We start from the raw sequence: 22,618 nt of genomic DNA, 5'->3' as shown, positions 1-22,618 counted from the left end.
AGAGGGGGCGAGACAAGACCTCAGGCAAATGGCCATTCCAGTCATACTGGTGACAGATCATGAAGGTTTGATGTAAGACAGTTAAATGGGAACACATTCCTAATATTCTAAGCCTCTTGTGATACTTTTAAGTATACTTTAAATATATAGATATATTTAAGTATCCACCAATGTAAGTATCCTCAGTTGTGAACTATTCTAGACCAACCCGATTATGTTAAAGCAAAGTCAGTGCCTCATTTCCTCAGGTAAGGAAAACTCTCTGTCTAGCATTAGACACACCCATGAGTGGGTGGCTTGGTCATATTTAACAGCTTCCTTAGGCTGGCCTTAAAACCCTCATAGCCTCTGAAAATATCATGGTGCTTTTTAAAAAAACATATTCCTTCAAATCCTTGTTGAATATAATAAACTGTGTCCTCCACAGCAATTAATGGAAGAATGTTTGGAAATAACCAAGGCCTGACATTTCATGTTAGGGATGAAGTGAATTGGTATCTGATTGGCATGGGGGGTGAGTTTGACCTGCACACAGTTCCCTTTCATGGTCACAGCTTTCAATACACGGTAAGAGGCCTGGGCAGCTCCCTTTAGTTACTGTGGTACCTTGTAATCCAGTTGTTGGGGCAGCATGGCAAGATAACAGGACAGGAAATGACCACGCCAGGACTGAGGTTCAACACATACAATCTGCAATATATCTGATGCAAGTAAATAGTTATACCTTTAGCTTTTTATATCCCACAGACATTTGATAAATGCTTCTGAATATATGAATTGCATTTCTTACTCTGTTCTGATGCTTCTCAATAAGTAAATAAAACATCTATAATCATCCTTAGTTTTACCCTTTCTTTCCCAACTTATTTTTTTTAAAGGAATTCCTTTATTTTTATTTTATTTATTTATGTATTTATTTTTGGCTGTGTTGGCTCTTCGTTTCTGTGTGAGGGCTTTCTCTAGTTGCGGCAAGCGGGGGGCCACTCTTCATCGCGGTGCGCGGGCCTCTCACTATCGCGGCCTCTCTTGTTGCGGAGCACAGGCTCCAGACGCGCAGGCTCAGTAGTTGTGGCTCACGGGCCTAGCTGCTCCGCGGCATGTGGGATCTTCCCAGACCAGGGCTCGTACCTGCGTCCCCTGAATTGGCAGGCAGATTCTCAACCACTGTGCCATCAGGGAAGTCCCCAACTTATTTTTTTAATTTTCAAACTCTCAGTAACATAAAAGAAAAACTCCTTGAACGCTTATATACATTTTGCTGCATTTGCTTTCTCTCTATATATGTTTTTTTCTGAATCCAATTGAAAGTAAATTGCAAACATCATGACTCTTCACTCCTAAATACTAAAGCATGTGCATCCTAAGAATAAAGACAATCTGCCTCAACCACAATAACGTTATCACCTGCTTCAAATTAACATTAATTCAATAATAGAATCTAACATACAGTCCATTCAAATATCACCAGTTGTTCCCAAAACGCTCTTTGTAACTTTTCTTAATCCAAGATCTAATCATTTATATTTAGCATTTGGTTGTCATTGTCGTATCTTTCCTAAAATCAGGAGACCTTTTCCTTTTTTTTCTTGATCTTTCATGATGTTTCGTTTTTGAAGCGTCCAGGTCAGTTTTGTAGAACGTTCCATATTCTGTATTGTTCTGATCGTTTCCTTGTGATTGGATCCATGTCAAACACCTTTGGCAAGAGCACTGCATAGGTGAAGCTGTGTACTTCCCATACATCACATCAAGAGGCACACAAGGTCAGCAGGTCCTAATACTGTGAAGGCTAAGTTTGATAACTTTATGAAGGTGATGTGTACCATTCTCCCCATTTTAAAAGTAACACCTTCCTATTGTAATTAATAAGTAATCTGTAAAGTAACTTTTATATAGTTTATTACAACAATTTTTCATCTTGTAGTTTTAAAAAGGATCCACTGATGATCCTTGCCTGACTCAATTTTTATAACGGGGATTACAAATGGTGGCCTTCCAATTCTATTATTCCTTTAATATTTGTTATCAAATTAAAATATGGAACCAGGTGTGAACTGGCTTTATGGTACCTTTATTATTATTATTATTATTATTATTGCCATCTTTTTCTACTTTATGAGTTCTTACTCTCTTTCAATTAGCAATAATCGCGCCTCGGATAAACCTCATTGGCTACGATACTGCCACTGCACAAAGCTTCTTACTCTCTTTATATCTTCTGTCTGAATTGCTTTCCATCACCCCACCTGTCATATTTCTTTAGAATTTTTTTTCACTGACCACTTTTGATAGCTATTTCTCTAATTTATTATAAGTATTTTCAATTTTATCTTTCCTCTTTCTATCTCCAAGTGAGTATCATTTATTTACTTAAAGAGCATTTTCTTTATTTCCTCATCCTAATCCCTTATATAAACATTAATGTGCAATTGAAGACGAATTATATTTTATGTATTTGACACCTCAAACTTTTCATCTAGCCACTTGGCATGATACAGTCTATCTTTTACACATTGATAGAAGCTTCACATAAAGTGTTCCTGAATTCTAGATGCATTCAGTTCATAGTTACTTTAATGCTCTGGGCCTATCATAGAAATAACTTAAATGATTGTGTGTGACAACTGACACAAAGCTTTATTGGTGTGTTGCTTTCTTTTCTTTAATAAACAAATTTATTTCCCTTAAACTTTTTTTTGCTTAAAACCTAATTTTATAACAGAGAATTTTAGATAATAAAGTAGAGAGAATAAAATAATGAACCTCTTTATCCATCACCCACACCCAACAATCATGACATTTCTATGCTTCCATTTATGCTCCCCATATTTTTTAAGGAAAAGCCTAGATAATAGGGTTGTTATTAAGTTCATAACTGTTTATATTAGACTTTAAAAACTAGAACAAAAGAGATTAAAATCCAGTTATAGTTTTTTATAGTGTATTTGTTGTTCAGTTCAGATTGTTCAGTTCAGCAAATGCCTATGATATTCCTAGAACCATGCTAAGTGTTGTGTGGAGATGAAAGGAAACCAGAGTTATCTTTCAGGGGCTACATCTACATAAATGATCATATTATAAGGCGTCAAATTAAGTGGACTTTATGGTAACATTTCTATAATGATGATTATAGCTAACCTTTATTAAGTCCTCATGTGCCAGATGCTATGCTTAGTGTTTTGCATGGATTCCTCATTGAGCCCACACAACTTTCCTATGAAAGAGGTACTATTTTATCACCATTTTATAGGGAAATGGAGGATTAACAAGGTAAAGAACTTTCCAACAAGCAGGAAGTGTTAAACGTAGGATTTGAACCCCTGGCTCTGACTCCAGAGCCCCTCACTCTTAGCCTTTTCAGAAAGCTGCTTCCATTGCAGGGCAGAAGTTGAGACACAGATGTAGAGAATGGACATATGGACACCAAGGGGGGAAAACTGCGATGAGGTGGGGATGGTGGTGTGCTGAATTGGGCGATTGGGATTGACATGTATACACTGATGTGTATAAAACTGATGCCTAATAAGAACCTGCAGTATAAAAAAACAAACAAAACAACTAATACTAAACTTTCATTGGGTTATTTGTATGGAAATATGTTAATATAAATGTTTCAGACATTACATGAAATTTCTAAAAATCTTATATTTGTATTTGTATGGAAATATGTATGGAAATATGTTAATATAAATGTTTCAGACATTACATGAAATTTCTAAAAATCTTATATTTGTATTTGTATGGAAATATGTATGGAAATATGTTAATATAAATGTTTCAGACATTACATGAAATTTCTAAAAATCTTATATTTGTATTTGTATGGAAATATGTATGGAAATATGTTAATATAAATGTTTCAGACATTACATGAAAAAAAAAAAAAAAAAAGAAAGCTGCTTCCCTTAAGAATGATCCTATTTGGGACTTCCCTGGTGGTGCAGTGGTTAAGAATCCGCCTGCCAATGCAGGGGACATGGGTTTGAGCCCTGGTCTGGGAAGATCCCACATGCCGCAGAGCAACTAAGCCCGTGCGCCACAACTACTGAGCCTGCGCTCTGCAGCCCACGAGCTACAGCTACTGAGCCCACGTGCCACAACTACTGAAGCCCGCGTGCCTAGAGCCCGTGCTCTGCAACAAGAGAAGCCACCGCAACAAGAAGCCTGCGCACCGCAACGAAGACCCAACACAGACAAATAAATAAATAATTAATTAAATTTATTTTAAATAAAGAATGATCCTATTTGTACCACGGAACCTGGTACCATCAGCTGTCAACTCTAGCCACTCACTCCAAACCCATCACAGATGGACTCAAATAGTCTTCCCCTCCCCTTGAGGTTAAACTGAAGTACTCCAGCAATGATGCAGCTGCTGGTCTGTATTCCCTGGAACATCTAGGCACAGCAGAGCAGCCCCCTGGGGTTACTAACTGGGTCTTGGGACAAGCCAGCCAGTCACGTCCTATTCCCTAAGGCTGTGGTTTCCTTCGGTGCCAGGACTCCAGGTACATACGGTACATTTACTAATACCTTGGACATTGTCAGTTCTTAGTTAAAATTGTTTCATATTTTCTCCAAATTTTCTGACATCTTAGAAATGTATCTATGTCATCCATATCGTTGTCACTTCAGATGCAAAATTAATTTCCCTAAATAGCAATGACTCAAGTGGGAGACGGCTCAGCCTTCCCCCTACCTTCTAATATCTCCAGGGAGTCTTGAGAGCCTACGTTTCTTCTAGCCATCTCCAACTCTCATTCCCTGCTTCTGCTCAGTTTTCTGGCTTCTCACATCCTGTGGCTGGTATTTCCTCATGTCTCTGTGCAGCTCCAAATTGGAACACACCCCCGTTTCTTAGGACTCACTTAACCAAGCACAAAATCAAGGCCATTGTGGGTCATAGACTTCAAGTGAAATTTTGGGGGTAAATAAGAGGGTTTTTATTATTATTATTACACAGTGAAAGCATCACCATTTGTTGTTACCATTTGACATTAAATGCCCTTGTCTTTAATTATCCCTCCGCTATGCATGGCTGAGAACCTCTGGCTCTCCTGCTTTTTATTCTCACCCTCAAGACTTCTTTCTCTGCATTCTTCCTCTCCACATTCTCTTGACTTTTCTCCTCTCTTCACATTATTCTGGACCCCATCTTGAGCTGCACTCTCCAACACATCCCCCATCCTCCAAATACCTCCCATATTATTATACAGAGAAATTCATCTCCCTCTTACTCTCTTTCTAATCTAACCTAGCCAGGCCGTGGGCTTCATTTATCAAAATCAAAGTAGCCTACAGATGAGATAGTCTCCTAAACCTCAGGTTCTCTGCTTAGGAGAGAAATTGGCCATTAAAGCCCTCAGCCCTCAGGCCCAACCCCAGAAGGCAGAGGGAGCTCCACTTCTTCCTGTAACCATGAGTTTTCCTGATAGCTACATCTAGAGGAATGATCATCTTCATATCACCAACATCTCTAGTTAGAAATATTTCAGTTAAAACCTTTGGGATTTGTGAAACTGATGTTCTCTGAAATCTAGAGCATTCTGTGTGAGACGCTGACAAGGTACCTAACACCGATACGGACACAGGCATCCTGTTAGAGCGAGATGTTTTCCCGGTGGCCTATCACTAAAAAGTTCTAGGACTTCCTTCTCCAAACTCTCAATTGTATTCAGAGGAGAGGTGCAGTGGTACCTAATGCATTCTAATCGTCATCTGACGAAGTATATAGAATGAGGAGTTACAGCAAACAGTGAGGTGTGTAAATGACTGATACCTCTTATCAGCTATTTAATTTTGTCTTTTTGTTGAGGATTCGGGAGAGTATCACTCTGATGTTTGTGACCTTCCTCCTGGGATCTATCAAACTGTAAAAATGTATCCAAGAGATGTTGAAATCTGGTTATTTCATTGTCATATCAATGTTCACATTGGGGCTGGAATGGAAAGTACTTACACTGTAATCGAGTGAAAAGGTAAGCTTAATTAATTAGAAGTGATGATATGTAAATAAACTCAGTGTTTATATAAGGATATCTGATCCACTGGACATTTACATGATGTGACACACCACTCATTCATTCAAAGACTACTGTTTTGACAGGACCAAGATAATCTAGCTTTATTTTCTTTACCAAATTTAGGTAACTATATCTGATCTGATAAAAGATACTTCAGAGTTAAATGTAATTTCTAGATTCCTACAATATATGCATGAGGATTTGAACAGATAATTCATAGAAGATGAAATACAAATGACTATTGAACCTATAAAGATATCTAAACTTGCTCATAATCAAATCACTTAAAATTGCATTTAAACAACAGTAACATACTTTTTGAATGAGAAAGCCATCGATTTGGCAAAGTTTTGTTTTGTTTTTTTTCCAGTGATAGTATCAATAACAGTGTGGTGAGAGGGTGCAATGCACATACTTTGGTGGAAGTGTATAATGTTTCCACAACTCTGGAAAGAAACTAAATAACGATTCTAATAATCTTATTTTCACACTCAAGTGACATTTTATTTCCTCTCATTCCCATCTCTCCTTTCTCCAATACATTTTATTAGCAACTTCAGTATGAAAATAGTGTCTTTGTTACTGAGATTTTCATCAGTTCCTTAGTTACTTAAACTGTTCATGAAGTCATTATCCTTTTTTGACAGAATGATTCTAATATTTTGACTCAGTAATTTTACCTGACATTTGATCTCAGAAAATTATCAGCAATGCTGAAAAATATTTATCACTATATTATTTTGTGTTGGTGGAAAACCGAAAATGAGGAAGTGATCTACTATAAGTTTTGCTACATTTATCATCTAAAGTATTATCCCACTTTAAAAATCATGCCTTAAAATTTTAATGAGAAAATGCTTATAATACAATACTAAGTGATTAAAAAAGCAGTCTAAAAAATAGTATTTGAAATATAATTCAAATTTTATATATAAAGCATATATATGTATATATACATATATATATATAAAGCATATATATGTATATATACATATATATATATATACATATAAAGACTAAACAGAAATTTACTGAAATGTTAATAGTGACTCTCTCTAGGTAGTGAAATTATAAGTGAGGTTTATTTTCTTCTTGTATGTTTCTGTTTCTGCTGAGGTTACTGTAAAGTTTAAATTACTTTTCAAATCAGGAAAACTATTGAATATATATGTCATACACTATTTAAAATAAGCTGTGCCACTCTCGAGTTTTGTAGATATTTTTTCCGTGGGGTCCGCTCTGAATACAAAGACCACATTTCTCACAAAGCCAAAAACATATTAGCCCCAAATATAATTTTTACCTACAACATCATGTTAATACCAAGAATAATATTATTAACACAGTAATAATAATTATTACTCTTATTCCTATAATCATTCATATTTATTCTTTTTTTTCTAAATTGAAGTATAGTTGATTTACAATGTGTTAGTTTCAGGTGTACAACAAAGTGATTCAGATATATATATACTTTATTCTTTTCCCTTATAGGTTATTACAAAATATTGAGTATAGTTCTCTGTGCTATACAGTAGGTTCTTGTTGGTTAGTTATTTTATTTTATTTTATTGTTTTTTTGGCCGCACCACGCGGCTTGCAAGATCTTAGTTCCCCGACTAGGGAGCAAACCCGTGCCACCTGCAGTAGAAGCACAGAATTTTAACCACTGGACTGCCAGAGAAGTCCCGGTTATCTGTTTTATATACAGTAGTGTATATATGTTAATCCCAAACTCCTAACATATTATTTTTTTTTCACATGTTTATTGGAGTATAATTACTTTACAGTGTTTTGTTAGTTTCTGCTGTACAACAAAGTGAATCAGCTGTATGTATACATATATCCCCATACCCCCTCCCTCTTGAGCCTCCCTCCCACCCTCCCTATCCCACCCCTCTAGGAGGTCACAAAGCACCGAATTGATCTCCCTGTGCTATGCGGCTGCTTCCCACTAGCCATCCATTTTACCTTTGGTAGTGTATATAGGTCAGTGCCACTCTCTCGCTTTGTCCCAGCTTCCTCTTCCTACCCCCCTGGTGTCCTTAAGTCCATTCTCTACGTCTGTGTCTTTATTCCTGCCCTTAATAAAAGAGATTTTCATGTGCTGTCCAAAAAATAAATCCTTCACTTACAACATGGTTTCTCTGGGAAACTAGATTTTTGTGTTACAAATACTCTAAGCAAAAAAGTTGGGTCTCAGGTCTTCTGTCCACATGGCAAAGTGACAGTGATGTTGCTATCAATTTAGTAAGTAAGTTTTTTCTTGCAAAAGCACTGGTAGTCATTTTAAGGATGTTCTTAAGACTTATATAAACCTTATATTTTTTCCTTAAAGGTATGTAACCATTTTAGCTAAAATTGCTGAAGAAGAAAAACTTCAGGGATGAAGGAGTGTAGGAGGGGCTGTCTAAAGACTTTCATGGCAATGTGCCAGGAAAACTAGCTTGAAATAAAAGTTTTCTTGGTGAATTTTACCTATGACCTGCTTCCTCTTTCTGTAGACTGTGTCCATGGAGTAGAGTCTATGGGGTATAACCAGGCTTTTAACAAATGGCAATGGGGGTGGGCAAGAGGGACAAAAAGAGCAGGTATAAACAGAAGTCTAGCTTGGTTAGAAAAAAAACACACCATCCAAGATTTTACCCTAAACTAGGACATTTGCAAACATTTGAAAAATGAAATCCTCATATCACGGGTAAGCGTATGAATCAGTATTTAAATGCAAATCCATATACTGTACTGTGCCTTAGGCTTGGAAGACTTCAGTTTTCAGAACGCATAAGCTCCAGTTTTCCAGAACCAAAAATAAGGACTCATGCCCTGTCCTTGCATCTAGCAATATTAACAGTTGGGATGCCTTCTGCTAACAGAAAACCCAGCTAAAAGGGAATTATCAATGGTGATTGTCTCAAATTTTTTTAAAAATTTAGGAGATATGTGCCTGCTGGGTTGATTCAGCAACTTGATTATATGAGGGCCAGTGTCTCTAATGCCCTTGGCCTTTTCCTCATGACTGTTGCCTCATGGTTGCAAGATGGTTGCTGTGGCTCCAAATATTACTTCAGGTTGAAGACAGAGAAGTCGAAAAAAGGAGTAGCACCAACCACATCTTTTCATTTTATCAAGAAAGCAAAAAATCTTCTAAGGAGACCCAGCCAACTTCTGCTTATGTCTCATTGGTCATAAATATTATCTGGCTACTCTTAATTGCAAGGAAGGTTGGAAACAAGCTTTTGTAGCCTCTGTAGTAGAAATAACAGGGAGAAGGAATTAGAAATATCTTGTGGGTTGGCTAACAAGCCTCTGCCTTAGACAATTAGTAAGAATATTTGAAAGGAGGAATTGGTTAAACAAAAGGGTTCAACATGAAAATTGAAACCAAAATCAGACTTTTCATTCTTTTCACTTTTTCACCTCTGAATTTCACAAGTAATGCATGAATACCTGGAGTATTATCAAGCATATCTCTGACATCATATCATTTCACCCCAAAATACTCCAATATGTGTCTCCAGAAGAAGACTTTTTAAAAATTAATATACTAATAATGCTATTGTAACATGGGACAAAATTAGCAATACTATTTCACTCTTTGATATTGAAACTAATCAGAACCTATAAAGTATGCAACTACCACCCCCATCCACCCCAAGAAACATCCAAGTCTGAGAGTTTTTAAAAAGTGTTACTGATAAAACTAGAGTATTCTTTAAGAAACTGCAAAAGATGGTGCCCAAATCTCACCAAGAATAATGCCTAATTCATCCACTCATTCATTTATTTAAGAACACAATCCTAGACTTTGGGATTCAGAGACAGACAGGAAGTTAGTCTATTAAAATAAACCCTGATTTAATGGATATGTGAAATGTGATTTAGTGAATGGAGTTGAGTGGAAGGGTGGCCATCTGCATGCATTCTTAACAGGGAAGAGTCAAAGACTAAGACTGCATCAGTGGGATGTGTCTCTTGCACAACTATTGGAAGGTGCTCTTATTCTAATGATGAGTACCCATTATCTAAACAGAAATACTCTTAGTACAAAAAAGTTAAAAATAAAAAAAACTAAAAGAATATGCTTTAAGAAAATGCACTTGGGAATTCCCTGGTGGTCCAGTGGTTAAGATTCGGCACTTTCACTGCCCTGGGCCCGGATTCGATCACTGGTCAGGGAACTAAGATCCCGCAAGCTGCGTGATGAGGCCAAAAAAAAAAAAAGAAAAGACAAAGAAATACACTCCTTTGCTCAAATTCTATACCTACCAAGACTACTTTGTTCCAAAATATTTTCTGAGTAAGTCTATAAACAAAGTTTTTAAGAGGCCAATAGTATATGCCCATCTTCCTTTACTTTTCAATGAATAAATTATTATATTGATTTATTCTCCAAGTTTGTTTAACATCAATTAGCCGGGGCTTCCCTGGTGGCACAGTGGTTAAGAATCCGCCTGCTAATGCAGGGGACACGGGTTCGAGCTCTTGTCCGGCCGCGGAGCAACTAAGCCTGTGAGCCACAACTACTGAGCCCACGTGCCACAACTACTGAGCCTGCGTGCCACAATTACTGAAGCCCATGTGCCTAGAGCCCGTGCTCCACAACAAGAGAAGCCACAGAACAAAGACCCAACGCAACCAAAAATAAATAAATAAATTTAAAAAATAATCAATTAGCCCTCTAAACCTGGTCACCTTTATGTAAACTGACAAAAAGAAGGTTCTGAATCCGTCAGCTGCCAACCAAAGCCTGGAGAGCATTCTTCCAAAGGGCGGAGAAACCTGGAGGCCCCGCCTACCGTGGGGTGGAGCCATGCTCTAACGCCCTCAGGCCACGGTGCTTCTCTGGGAGGCAAGCCTGTAACTGGATTCCAGCCACCCACTCACTAGCTGGGGCATTTTGGACAAGATATAAAATGTCTCTCATCCATAGTCTCATTATCTGTAAAATGAAGACATCCGTGGTGTTTGTTTAAAAAAAAGAGAGGGAGAATAGGCCCCAAATTGACTCACGTATGCTAAGCTCCATGTCACCAAATGGGGATTGAATACTTAAAATTACGGTTTTGGCTTCTCCCAGGAATGGAACTTTAAACCAGTCAATCTGGAATTACCTGGTCAGTACTAGTGAGGTTGCCTACCTGATAGACCCCTGCCATCCCCGAAAGGAAGAGGACCTTACTACGACAATCCTCTCTTTGCTAGTATCACGTCATTGTTCCACTCCCTTTTGCCTATAAAAGTCTTTCATCTTGCACAGCTCCTTGGTGCTCCTTTCTGTTTGCTAGATGCGATGCTGCCCTGTTCATGAATCACTGAATAAAGCCAATGAGATCTTCAAAACTTACTCAATTGAATTTTGTGTGTTTTTTAATAGTGGTATCCTGTAGGCAAAATAATAGCCCCCAGAAAGATGTCCACATCCTAATTCCCAGAACCTGTGAGTATGTTATCGTATAAGGCAATGGTGAATTAAAGTTGCAGATGGAATTAAAGTTAGCTAATCTACTAAGCTTGAGATAAGGAGATTTTCCAGGATTATCACGGTGGGTCCTTAATAGTAGAAGAGGAGGCAAAAGAGGTCAGAGTGATGCAATGTAAGAAAGACTCAACCTGCCATTGTTGGCTTTGAAGACGGGAGGGAGCCATTAACCAAGGACTGTGGGCAGCCTCTAGAAACTGGAACAGGCAGCAAATAGCTTCTCCCTTAGAACTTCCTAAAAGAAACAGCCCCACTGACACCTTGATTTTAGCCCAGTGACACACATGTCAGATTTCTGGCATACAGAGCTGTAAGATAATAAATTTATGTTGTTTTAAGCCACTAAGTTTGTGGCCATTTGTGACAGCAGCAATAAAAAACTAATACATCTATCTAATTGGTCACTGTGAGAATTAAAGGAGATAAAATTTATAAGGCTTTTACACAGTGCTGGCATACAGTAACCATCTAATAATTATGAATGACTATTATTATAGTTAACATTCGTTTGTTCTTTCTATATTTATTAAGCTATGTGTCAAGCACTATGCTAAGTGCTTGGGATTCAATAGAAAACAAGGCATAGTTATTTGTCCCAAGGAGGCCCAGTCTAACTGAGGAGAGAGTCACATAAATAGTTAATTCTGAAATGAAATATGTATTAATTATGTTTTTAATTTTCAATATTTGATGGTGCTTTGACAACTTTGGGGGACCTTACGAGCTGGGGACGGACTGCCACTCCCAGAGCTAGTTAATTCCTAGAGATTATAAACAACTTGTTGGTGAGCCAGACTTTTATACACAAACCTACCAATCCCAAATCCATATCGCCAACAGCCTCCTTTATCTAGATTTCATACACCAAGCCAATACCTCCCTTGCCCTAAATCAACCTGAGACAAGTACAGACAAATACAGTCCCTATGCCTCTAAAGCCTGCTGGAATTGTTCAAAGTAGCCAATCCTAAACCATTTATTGTGCCCTGCCTTGCCTTTTTCATAGAAACCCCAATGAGCACTGTGGCCGCCTATGCTTTCCCCTTGTTCCTGCTTCTGAACAATTTTAGTGCCTCTTCATGTGGCCGTGTGACACGTCTGCCTCTCATTTCTAGGGGAACTAACTGTGAGTCACAATGAACTTTTCTTTCAGTGGCGTTGGCCTCTTCGTGTCATCACTCAGTCACCTTTTATAAATTAAGACCTGGGCACAAATCAAAGTGCTAAGCTCTGCACTGAGTATATTAGCCCGGCAAGGAATAGAAGCAAGAGGGAATCAGTCCGGAAAGACAAGGGAGGAAGACATTTCAAGAAAGTCACCCAGTGATGTTCTTGTAATCAAACCTTGTGAATGCTATTCTTTAATCTTTTGCAAAAATAATTCTAGCATTGTGGTTCTTTTTCATTGTTAATAAATCATATGCTTTGATTTCTACATCATTCAAGGGAAGTGAGAGAACAAGAATGAAGGAGTAATTGAAATCATTATGCCATTAAAAAAAAAATCCCCTTTCAATACCACTGTAGACATCAGTACCATCAAGGCTTTTGCTGGATTAGAGTTTTGGCTTTCTCTCTTCCTCTGCCTTTGACTCCTTTACCTGACAGAAGGTGATGAGCAGGACCTTGACCCACTAATGGGCAGCCAAAGGGCATGGAGCGATCAAAGACCTACCTGCGTGATCATTCCCAACACAGTCCTGAACTGATCAATAGTGGAGAAGAGTCTCAGCCAGCTCACACTGCACTAGGTCAAGTCAGGGACTCATTATCAAAGTTCTGTACGTGACCACACTCACTGATGAAATTCCAGAGTTACACAACTTTCTGTGAAAAAGATAGCTCCGTGGTGGTCTGACTGGTCACGGCCAGGATGACCTGCTATTTTATATTCAGTGTCTCCTGCTGTCACAAAGTGAAGCACTGTCCTGGGTGGTTGCTTTGTTAATAATTCTGATGTCATGAGGTAGAGGTTTAGAGCCAGTTCTCATGGGTCAACAAGAAACAAATTAGAGAGTATAAGCAGGAATATCGGAGATAACGAGAGACTGCATCTTGCCAGAGAGAAATAAAGCTGGAGCGATATTCTGTAAAGAAGACTGCTTCCTTGTTTTTATTCATTACCAGTCATTTAGAATCTCGATTGCTAAATGCAGAGACGACCCACCCAATCCAGAAATCTTTAAGCCGACAAGAAAAGAAACTGTGGGAAGTGATTAAAACTTGTGATATGTGGGAATTCCCTGGCAGTCCGGTGTTTAGAACTCCACGCTTTCACTGCTGAGGGCCCGGGTTCAATCCCTGGTCAGGGAACTGAGATCCCAAAAGATGTGTGGTGAGGCCAAAAAAAAAAAAAAGAAAACCAAACAAACCAAAACAACTTGTGACATGTAACTTTACTTGGGTTACTAAACAGTTAACTCGGGCATATAGTAATTATTTATAAGAAGCTACAAAGTTATGCCGTGGGGTTCTGAGGTGAAAACCTTCTGACAGACACAGCTAAGCGGAAGGAGTGTTTGGTCTGGTGTAGATTCCTCTCTTCTCTTTCCCAAAATACTTTAAGTCAGCTGAGCCTCTCCTAGTGGCTCCTCCGCCTTCTTTTCTCATCCCAGTCTATGCTGAGGGCAGAAATTCTCAACTGCAACATTATTCTAAGTTCACTTTTAAGTATCAACTCTGCAATCACTGTAAGGAGGTTTGCAGTGTTCACTCTGCCCACGACTGGTTGCTTATTAGCCCCCAGTGACCTCTCCCTCTTATTGACAGAGTCCTGAGGCTCACAGCCCTCTCCCCACTTCCTGCCACAGAGCAGCTACATGCCTTTTAATGGGAAGGTCAACTGCCTCAAAACAGGACAGAACTATGACTTCATGACTCTTCCTATATTACACCATAAAATGTTTACTTGCACTGGACAGGGAGGTTACTGTCTAACCATTTCATTTCACCACAAATATGAGTGTTATAAGTATATATTCTGGAGCCCTCAGCTCAGTAACTATCTGAGCATTTGTGGGGGGGTGGGGGCTGGAATTTTCTGGAAAATGTGACTTCGGGGATTGTTGCTGTGCTCTGATCACTGTGCTTCCATCCCACAGGGCTGAGTTTGAGCATGGAGTAGAAAATGAGTAAGAAGAAAATGCCTGGAGGGATTCCTGGTGGTGCAGTGGTTAAGAATCCGCCTGCCAATGCAGGGGACACGGGTTCAAGCCCTGGTCCGGGAAGATCCTACATGCTGGGGAGCAGCTAAGCCCATGCACAACAAGTACTGAGCCTGCGAGCCACAACTACTGAAGCCCGCGCACCTAGAACCCATGCTCCGCAAGAGAAGCCACCGGGATGAGAAGCCTGCGCACTACAATGAAGAGTAGCCCCTGCTCGTCGCAGCTAGAGAAAGCCCGTGTGCAGCAACGAAGACCCAACACAGCCAAAAATAAAAATAAATAAAATAAATAAATTTTAAAAAAACAAAAAAGAAAATGCCTGGAAACTTGCTGGCTCTTGGATGACAGAGGGAATGAAAAGTGTCCACATGACTCAGAAGTTACCTTGAGACCAAAAAACGAGGCAGACAGCTCTATATAATCAATGGATCCATTTATTACAGGATAATTTACTTGCTGAATAGGATTAGGTGGACAAGGATCCAGAAGCATTCGCAGCAGCTGCTTTCTGCACCGCCGAGGGGCCATTGGGACGATTTTATAGTTAACCTAGGGTATGGGGTAGATGCTTGGAAACAGGAAGTACATTCCTAAGTCAAGATTTATGAATTAGTAACTAGTTTCATGGTTTGCCAGGAATATGTCAGTGAAGGTCTTCATTACTGGAAGCTAACAGAGCACAGAGGCCACCTGGACCTAACGGTCATTAACCAATATCTATTTACTACCAAGCCCTTGATGACAGAGAAGCGATTTCCCATGTACTACAGTCCTGGGTAGGGTCAGTGGAAGGACAGGAGGAACTGGATGAGCCCAAGATGGCGTCAGTTATGACAACAGCCATACACTCCTCCCCCAACGACTTGATGGCCCCACAATCTTATCCGTCATTCTTCCCCATAGACCCTAGGACCAGACCTCCACGGTGGTTTGCACTCCAAACCCATAGCAACAATATGAGCAGCAGCAAGAACAAAGGATTCCTACTAAACATAAAAGAATACTAAGAACTATGCTTCCCCATTACCTAGGAGAGAAGTAAGTCAGAGGTAAAAGCATCAGCAAAGGAAACCATTTGATTACTGACTGTTTTCACACAGGACAGTAAATCAGTTATGTTGGATTCCTATGAAGGCATATATGTACAGCATTCCTGTCCCATTAAGGCACAAGTTTTAGTAGCCTTCCAGAAGCCCCAGGTTAAGCTGTGCAGGTTTCTGGCACAGAACATGGGACCCCAGTCTGAGGTCTGCTGAGGTCCAAAGCCACAGCAGCCCTCACAACTTTCCATTGCACAGCCTTGGGGCCAGTTGTCCCTCCCAACAGCTTTGAGAAAAATGCAGATGCCTAGTCCCTGCCTGATAAACTCTGACAGACACCAAAGTTTGAAAGTCATTGCTTTAGCTTCACTCCGATTAAAGAAAACACAGTTGCCAAAATGACTACATTCTCTTTCAGTAAAGGATAGGACTGGTTCAAGATGGTGGAGTAGAAGGACGTGCTCTCACTCCCTCTTGTGAGAACACCAGAATCACAACTAACTGCTGAACAGTCATTGACAGGCAGACACTGGAACTCACCAAAAAAGATACCCCACATCCAAAGACAAAGGAGAAGATGCAATGAGACGGTAGGAGGGGCGCAATCACCATAAAATCAAATCCCATAACTGCTGTCTTCAGGTGGGTGACTCACAAACTGGAGAAAAATTATACCACAGAAGACCACCCATTGAAGTGAAGATTCTGAGCCCCCCATCAGGCTTCCCAACCTGGGGGGTCCAATAACGGGAGGAGGAATTCCCAGAGAATCAGACTTTGGATACTAGTGAGATTTGATTGCAGGACTTCGACAGGACTGGGGAAAACAGAGACTCCACTCTTGGAGGGCACACACAAAGTAGTGTGTGCATCGGGACCCAGGGGGAAGGAGCAGTGACCCCCATAGGAGACTGAACCAGACCTACCTGCTAGTGTTGGAGGGTCTCCTGCAGAGGGGGGCGGTGGCTGTGGCTCACCGTGAGGACAAGGACACTGGCAGCAGAAGTTCTGGGAAGTATTCTTTGGCGTGAGCCCTCCCAGAGTCTGCCATTAGCCCCACAAAGAGCCTGTAGGCTTCAGTGCTGGGTCGCCTCAGGCCAAACAACCAACAGGGAAGGAACTCAGCCCCACCCATCAGCAGACAAGCAGATTAAAGTTTTACTGGGCTCTGCAGACTAGAGCAACACCCAGCTCTACAAACCACAAGTCCCTTCCATCAGGAAGCTTGCACAAGCCTCTTAGATAGCCTCATCCACCAGAAGGCAGACAGCAGAAGCAAGAACTACAATCCTGCAGCCTGTGGAACAAAAACCACACTCACAGAAAGATAGACAAAATGAAAAGGCAGAGGACTATGTACCTGATGAAGGAACAAGATAAAACCCCAGAAAAACAAGTAAATGAAGTGGAGATAGGCAACCTTCCAGAAAAAGAATTCAGAATAATGGTAGTGAAGATGATCCAGGACCTCGAAAAAAGAATGGAGGCAAAGATCAAGAAGATACAAGAAATGTTTAACAAACACCTAGAAGAATTAAAGGACAAACACCTAGAAGAATTAAAGAACTAACAAACAGAGATGATACAATACAATACAATAACTGAAATGAAAAATACACTAGAAGGAATCAATAGCAGAATAACTGAGGCAAAAGAACGGATAAGTGACCTGGAAGACGGAATGGTGGAATTCACTGCTGTGGAACCGAATAAAGAAAAAAGAATGAAAGGAAATGAAGACAGCCTAAGAGACCTCTGGGACAACATTAAACACAACAACATTCGCATTATAGGGGTCCTGGAAGGAGAAGAGAGAGAGAAAGGACCCATGAAAATATTTGAAGAGATTATAGTCGAAAACTTCACTAACATGGGAAAGGAAATAGCCACTCAAGTCCAGGAAACGCAGAGAATTCCAGGCAGGATAAACCCAAGGAGAGAGCTCTCAACATATCTAAAGCCATCGGTTTTGCAGCACCACTTTTTCATGCGAGTTATTTCCTCGTTTAATAGAGAGATGATCTGGTGGGAGTCATTCAAAGCTGACCTGGGAAACTGTGCTAATGCCTAGATTTCTAGTTTAGCACTTACATCTATGTATTGGAGAAGGAAAGTAGATGTCAGCCATTCCCACCATGACATATATGATTGGCCTGCCACTTGGACTTAATAGTGGGAAGGTTATGGGGAATTCCCAGTAAGGAGGGATATTGTGCTAATGCTTCGGGAGAGGTGATTTGGGTCTGTGTGGGGTCCATTCCCATATAAAAGACTGGATTTAAAGTAATACCCAGGGTCCCCCAGAGGATTAGGATACCAAGCGACCTGGGAGGGAGAGACTAATTTAAATCCAATGAATTACAGTAATACCAGGTGGGAGGTCCTGCGGCATCCAGAAAAATGAGACCTTCAACTCCCATAAACCTAAAATCACCCTTTTGTCCTTAATCCATCCAGACAGGGAAATCTGTGCACTGATACTGATGCGTAGGTCAGTGGTTAGCCCCTCAATTTGTTGTAAGGCTAGGTAAACTGATAACAATTGTTTCTCTGTAAGACCATATCATTTATCTCCCCCTTTTCATAATTGAGACCAAAATCCTAGCAGAACACATTTCCCATTTTGTGGCAGCCACAGTCACCATCCAAACCCTTCCGGATACATATTTACATCCAGTTCACAATTTGCATCTGGCGTCAACACTCCCAGTCCTTGAACTTGTTTGACAACCAACTTGACCTTTTTAAAAGTTTCTTGTTGTGAGATATTCCAGTCCTCGACTGTTCCCTTTTTCACTGAAGCATATAGGGGTCTTAATATCTGGGCAAGGTAGGGAATAAAAGACCACGGGTACCCTAGCAGACCTATAAAAGCTTGTCGTTCTTTTACACTGCAGGGCACGGGACATGCTTGTACAGTAAGTCCCCTACATGCAAACAAGTTCCGTTCTGAGAGTGTGTTAGTAAGTCCAATTTTGTTCGTAAGTCCAACAAAGTTAGCCTCGGTACCCAATGAACACAATCAGCTATAAAGTACTGTACTGTAATAGGTTTATAATACTTTTCACACAAATAATACATTAAAAACAAACACAAAAATAAAGAAAACATTTTTAATCTCACAGTACAGTACCTTGAAAAGTACAGTAGTACAGTACAACAGCCGGCATACAGGGGCTGTCACTGTTTGCAGATGACATGATACTATACATCAAGTGAACAGGCAAGAAGAGTTACTGACTGGAGGAGGGAGACGAGGTGGGAGGTGGTAGAGTTGAAGGATCGTCAGCAATAGGAGACGGAGGGCAAGCTGCAATTTCATTCACACCTGACATTGATGGCACAGGTTCTGGTTCCTTGCTGGAACCAGATGCACGTTCACATCTCTGAAAGTTCGCAACTTGAAGGTTTGTATGTAGGGGACTTACTGTATTTTATCAATAACAGCCTCAGGCATCACTTTAGTCTTACCAGACCACATAACTCCCAAGAACTTTATTGACTGTCCTGGTCCTTGCACCTTGTCAGCATTTACCTCCCATTCCCTTGTTTTTGAATGTCCCTGAAGAGATGCAGCAGCTTGGAAAAGAGAGAGCAAGTCTTCACAGGTTAACATGATATCATCAAGGTAATGACAGAGAACCAAAGAGGGAGGGAGAGCCCATTTCTCCAAGTCCCGGGCCACCATCCCGTGACATATAGCAGGGCTGTGCAGATAACCTTGGGGTAAGACAGTAAAAGTCCATTACCTCCCTTCCCACGTGAAGGCTAACTGGTCCTGGTACACCTTAACTAAGGGTATGCTGAAAAAGACATTAGATAAATATAAGACTCAGTGGTTTGTCTTGAGAGAAAAGGAGATTGTATCCAAGAGTTGGGCTATGTTTGGAACTGCTGCGTAGATACAGGGTGTTACCTTGTCTAATTCTCTATAGTCTACTGTCATAAGCCAGGTGCTGTTTGGTTTTTTTCACCAACAACAAAGGGCTATAAAGCAGGCTTTGTGCTGGTCTTATAACCCCTACTTTCTCTAACCCCATGATGGTAGCATTTATTCCTTCCTGTCCCCCTGGTAGACGATATTGTTTTATTGCCACCATTCTCCCAGGGATGGGCAACTTTACAGGGTCCCATTTAGCGTGGCCCACAATTACAGGCTTGATCGCAGAGTCTTAAGCAGAATTTGCTGGTGGTGGTTGTGAGGTCCAGGTCCTGTAGGACATCCACATCCAAAATATATCCAGGTATGGGTGAAATATAAACCAGAAAAACACGGGGAGTTAATCTTTCAATTTGTACATACAAGCTCACATGTTTCACCTGCACCGTTTGGCCTCCATATCCATCAATGGGTCATATTTCCCCTTGGAACTTGGATGGATTCCCATAGATCAGGGTGAACTGGGCACCGATATCTACTAAAGCCAGAGAAGTCATTTTATTGGTGCAGGACCAATAAATAGTTCAACATTGGGTCTCTGGTCACCCTTTATGACCATACCAAGGAGCAACCCTGGTATCTAGCCCTGATCCCTAGAACTGGGGGTATCCACCCCTGATCTTCATCTTTCCACAGTGGTAGAGTGTGGGCTTTTGCCCCTTCCTCTTGCTATCAGGGGAGTAAACTGGTACTCTTTGGGTAATGCTTTCTATAAGGTTAAAAGGACCAAATTAGGTTATTTATTTATATTCCCTTTAGGGGTCCTGGTTAATACAAGTTCTTGCCATAATTGCTGTGGGAAATTCTAGTTGGGTCTCTTTAATTTCCTCACTATTTGTGTGTGTGTGTTTTTTTTTTTCCTCTTTGGTGTTATCTACCCATCTATTTCCCCTGTGTCAGATCTTTTCAGTCTCACTTAAATCAGCTATCATGGCCACAATCATCTGAATGGGTTGATTAACAATTGGGGCCAAAACTGAAACTAAGGTCCCTAACCAAGGTCACTAACCAAGCTCCTGGAGTAGTCTTCTGGATACGATCCTTCATACCTGCTGTAAATAACTCCTGATCAGGTCCTCAGAAATTAGGGACATTGATCGCATGCTTCATTCCTAATTCTCGTAACTCTTCTATAGATGCCATCCTAGGGGTGCGGACGGCACATCTCACTCAAGTTGGCTAGGTGCCCTCGGCCACATAAAAACGTTGCCAGAGGCCAGGCTGCACTATAACTAAGGCCATTTTAGACATTTCTGACCCATTTAACATGATGCCATCTCCCCCAGTAGTCCATAAACGGGACATCCAGGCTGCTACTCCTTCCCTACTCTTCTGGTTAAACCTGCCGGTTAATTCTATTAACTCAGCGGAGGAATATTCTGACACTGTTGTTTTGGGGATTGTAGGGATCTCCTCTCAATTATCTCCTGTTCCCTAGTGGCCTGTATTTTAGTTTGGATCAGAGGTTGTGCTTCCTTCTCCTCCTCTATAATTACGTCTTCATCTTCTGACAAGTCATTATCCCAAGGATCACACCTCTTGGAGTCCCAGTTCTGTTGTGAAATAACAGTCCTCACCTTTGAGTGGGGCAGCCTACCACCCTGCATTTTAGCTATCTTACATGCCGTCACTACAATATGCCCTTCCTGTTGTATTTTCTTTGACATGAGGTCACAAGTGGCAGAGCATGCCCTCTGGACATCCCTCTCTAACAACAAAATCTCTTTAGTCTTCTCTAGTTTCCTGCTGAGCTGTAATTCCTTTTCTGTGCTAATCCTTAGAGCATATAAGGAAGGCCATGCAACAGCTGAGATAGCTTGCTCACTTTTTTTTTCCACTTTCACTTTCCTGCTGCTTCAGTCAGTATATCTAGGAAGCCCTTTGGCATTTTCCAGACATCCTGTACTCACACAGTGGCCCAAAGCGTCCCACAAACCTAGCCAGATCACCCCACATGGAAGAGGCTGGCCAGCCTGGGATTTCCCACACCACAGCAGGCTTTCCCCCAGCATGACCCCTTTACCCATTCCTGTGTCATTTTCTGTCTCCTGGCTGGCTCAACAATTGTTGGAGGATGGAGGGGACAGAAAGTGCCCACGAACTGAGAAGGTATCTTGACACCAGAAATCGAGGCAGGCAGCTCCATACAATCAATGGATTCATTTATTATAGAGTAAATTCCTCACAGGGTAGGATTAGCAGACAAGGATCCAGGAGCATTCACAGCTGCTCTCCACACCACCCAGGGGCCAATGGGACAATTTTATATTTAACCTAGGGTATGGGGGTAGTTGCTTGGAAATAGGAGGCACATTTCTAAGTCAAGATTTATGAATGGGTAACTAGTCTCATGGGCACTGGCAATATATCAGTGAAGGTCTTCAGGGCATAGAGGCCACCTGGATCTAAAGATCATTTAAAAATATCTATTAACTACAAAGCCCTCGATGATAGATAAGTGATTTCCTGCATAGTACAGCCCTGGGTGGGGTCAGTGGAAGAACAGGAACTGTGCAGTCCCAAGATGGCATCATTTACACCATCAGCCATACACTGGCTCATAAAGGGGCTTCATGCCAATTAAAAAGTGCCCCCTCAAAAAAAAAAAGTGCCCCCTCTACAAGAATAAACTACTAAAAGATGTTCTCTCTGTGTGGACCATTTGGAAAAAAGGAACCTTTCTGGGCACCAATTTTTAAAAGGAACAGCATCTTGCAAGACACAGGGTTTGGCCAGTGGAGTCTGGGCAAGATTTTAGTTCCACTCAGGTTCTCTCAGTGGGCATGAGGGCACAATTGTTTAAGGTGCCTCAAGAAGGAGGTCTTGGGACATCCTGGGCATTGTGACCCAATTTTCTGTATCAAGATAATTAGTTAAGATTATTGTTAGCTGGTGAAAGGAGAATCTCCACTATGTGACCTAACATGGGTCATTTCAGTTAATTTGGACAATAGCCCTCTGAGGCTGAG

The 22,618-nt window shown here is 40.7% G+C and overlaps 1 protein-coding gene and 1 pseudogene across 1 annotated transcript in view; one reads left to right on the top strand and one right to left on the bottom strand.

Moving 5' to 3' along the window:
- LOC103001435 (ceruloplasmin-like) overlaps nt 1-8,413 on the top strand; it is a 35,076-nt gene extending 26,663 nt beyond the window's left edge. Inside the window, 3 exon segments of the mRNA XM_028167980.2 lie at nt 428-567; nt 5,816-5,978; nt 8,379-8,413. Coding sequence (XP_028023781.2) covers nt 428-567; nt 5,816-5,978; nt 8,379-8,413 — 338 coding nt within the window.
- LOC114238603 (U4 spliceosomal RNA) lies at nt 2,130-2,198 on the bottom strand (annotated as a pseudogene).
- Nucleotides 8,414-22,618: the final 14,205 nt, after the last annotated feature.

This window comes from Balaenoptera acutorostrata, chromosome 4 (genome assembly GCF_949987535.1).
Source record: "Balaenoptera acutorostrata chromosome 4, mBalAcu1.1, whole genome shotgun sequence".
In the NCBI taxonomy this organism is placed as follows: Eukaryota; Metazoa; Chordata; class Mammalia; order Artiodactyla; family Balaenopteridae; genus Balaenoptera; species Balaenoptera acutorostrata.
This window is presented reverse-complemented; position numbering and strand designations above follow the sequence as displayed.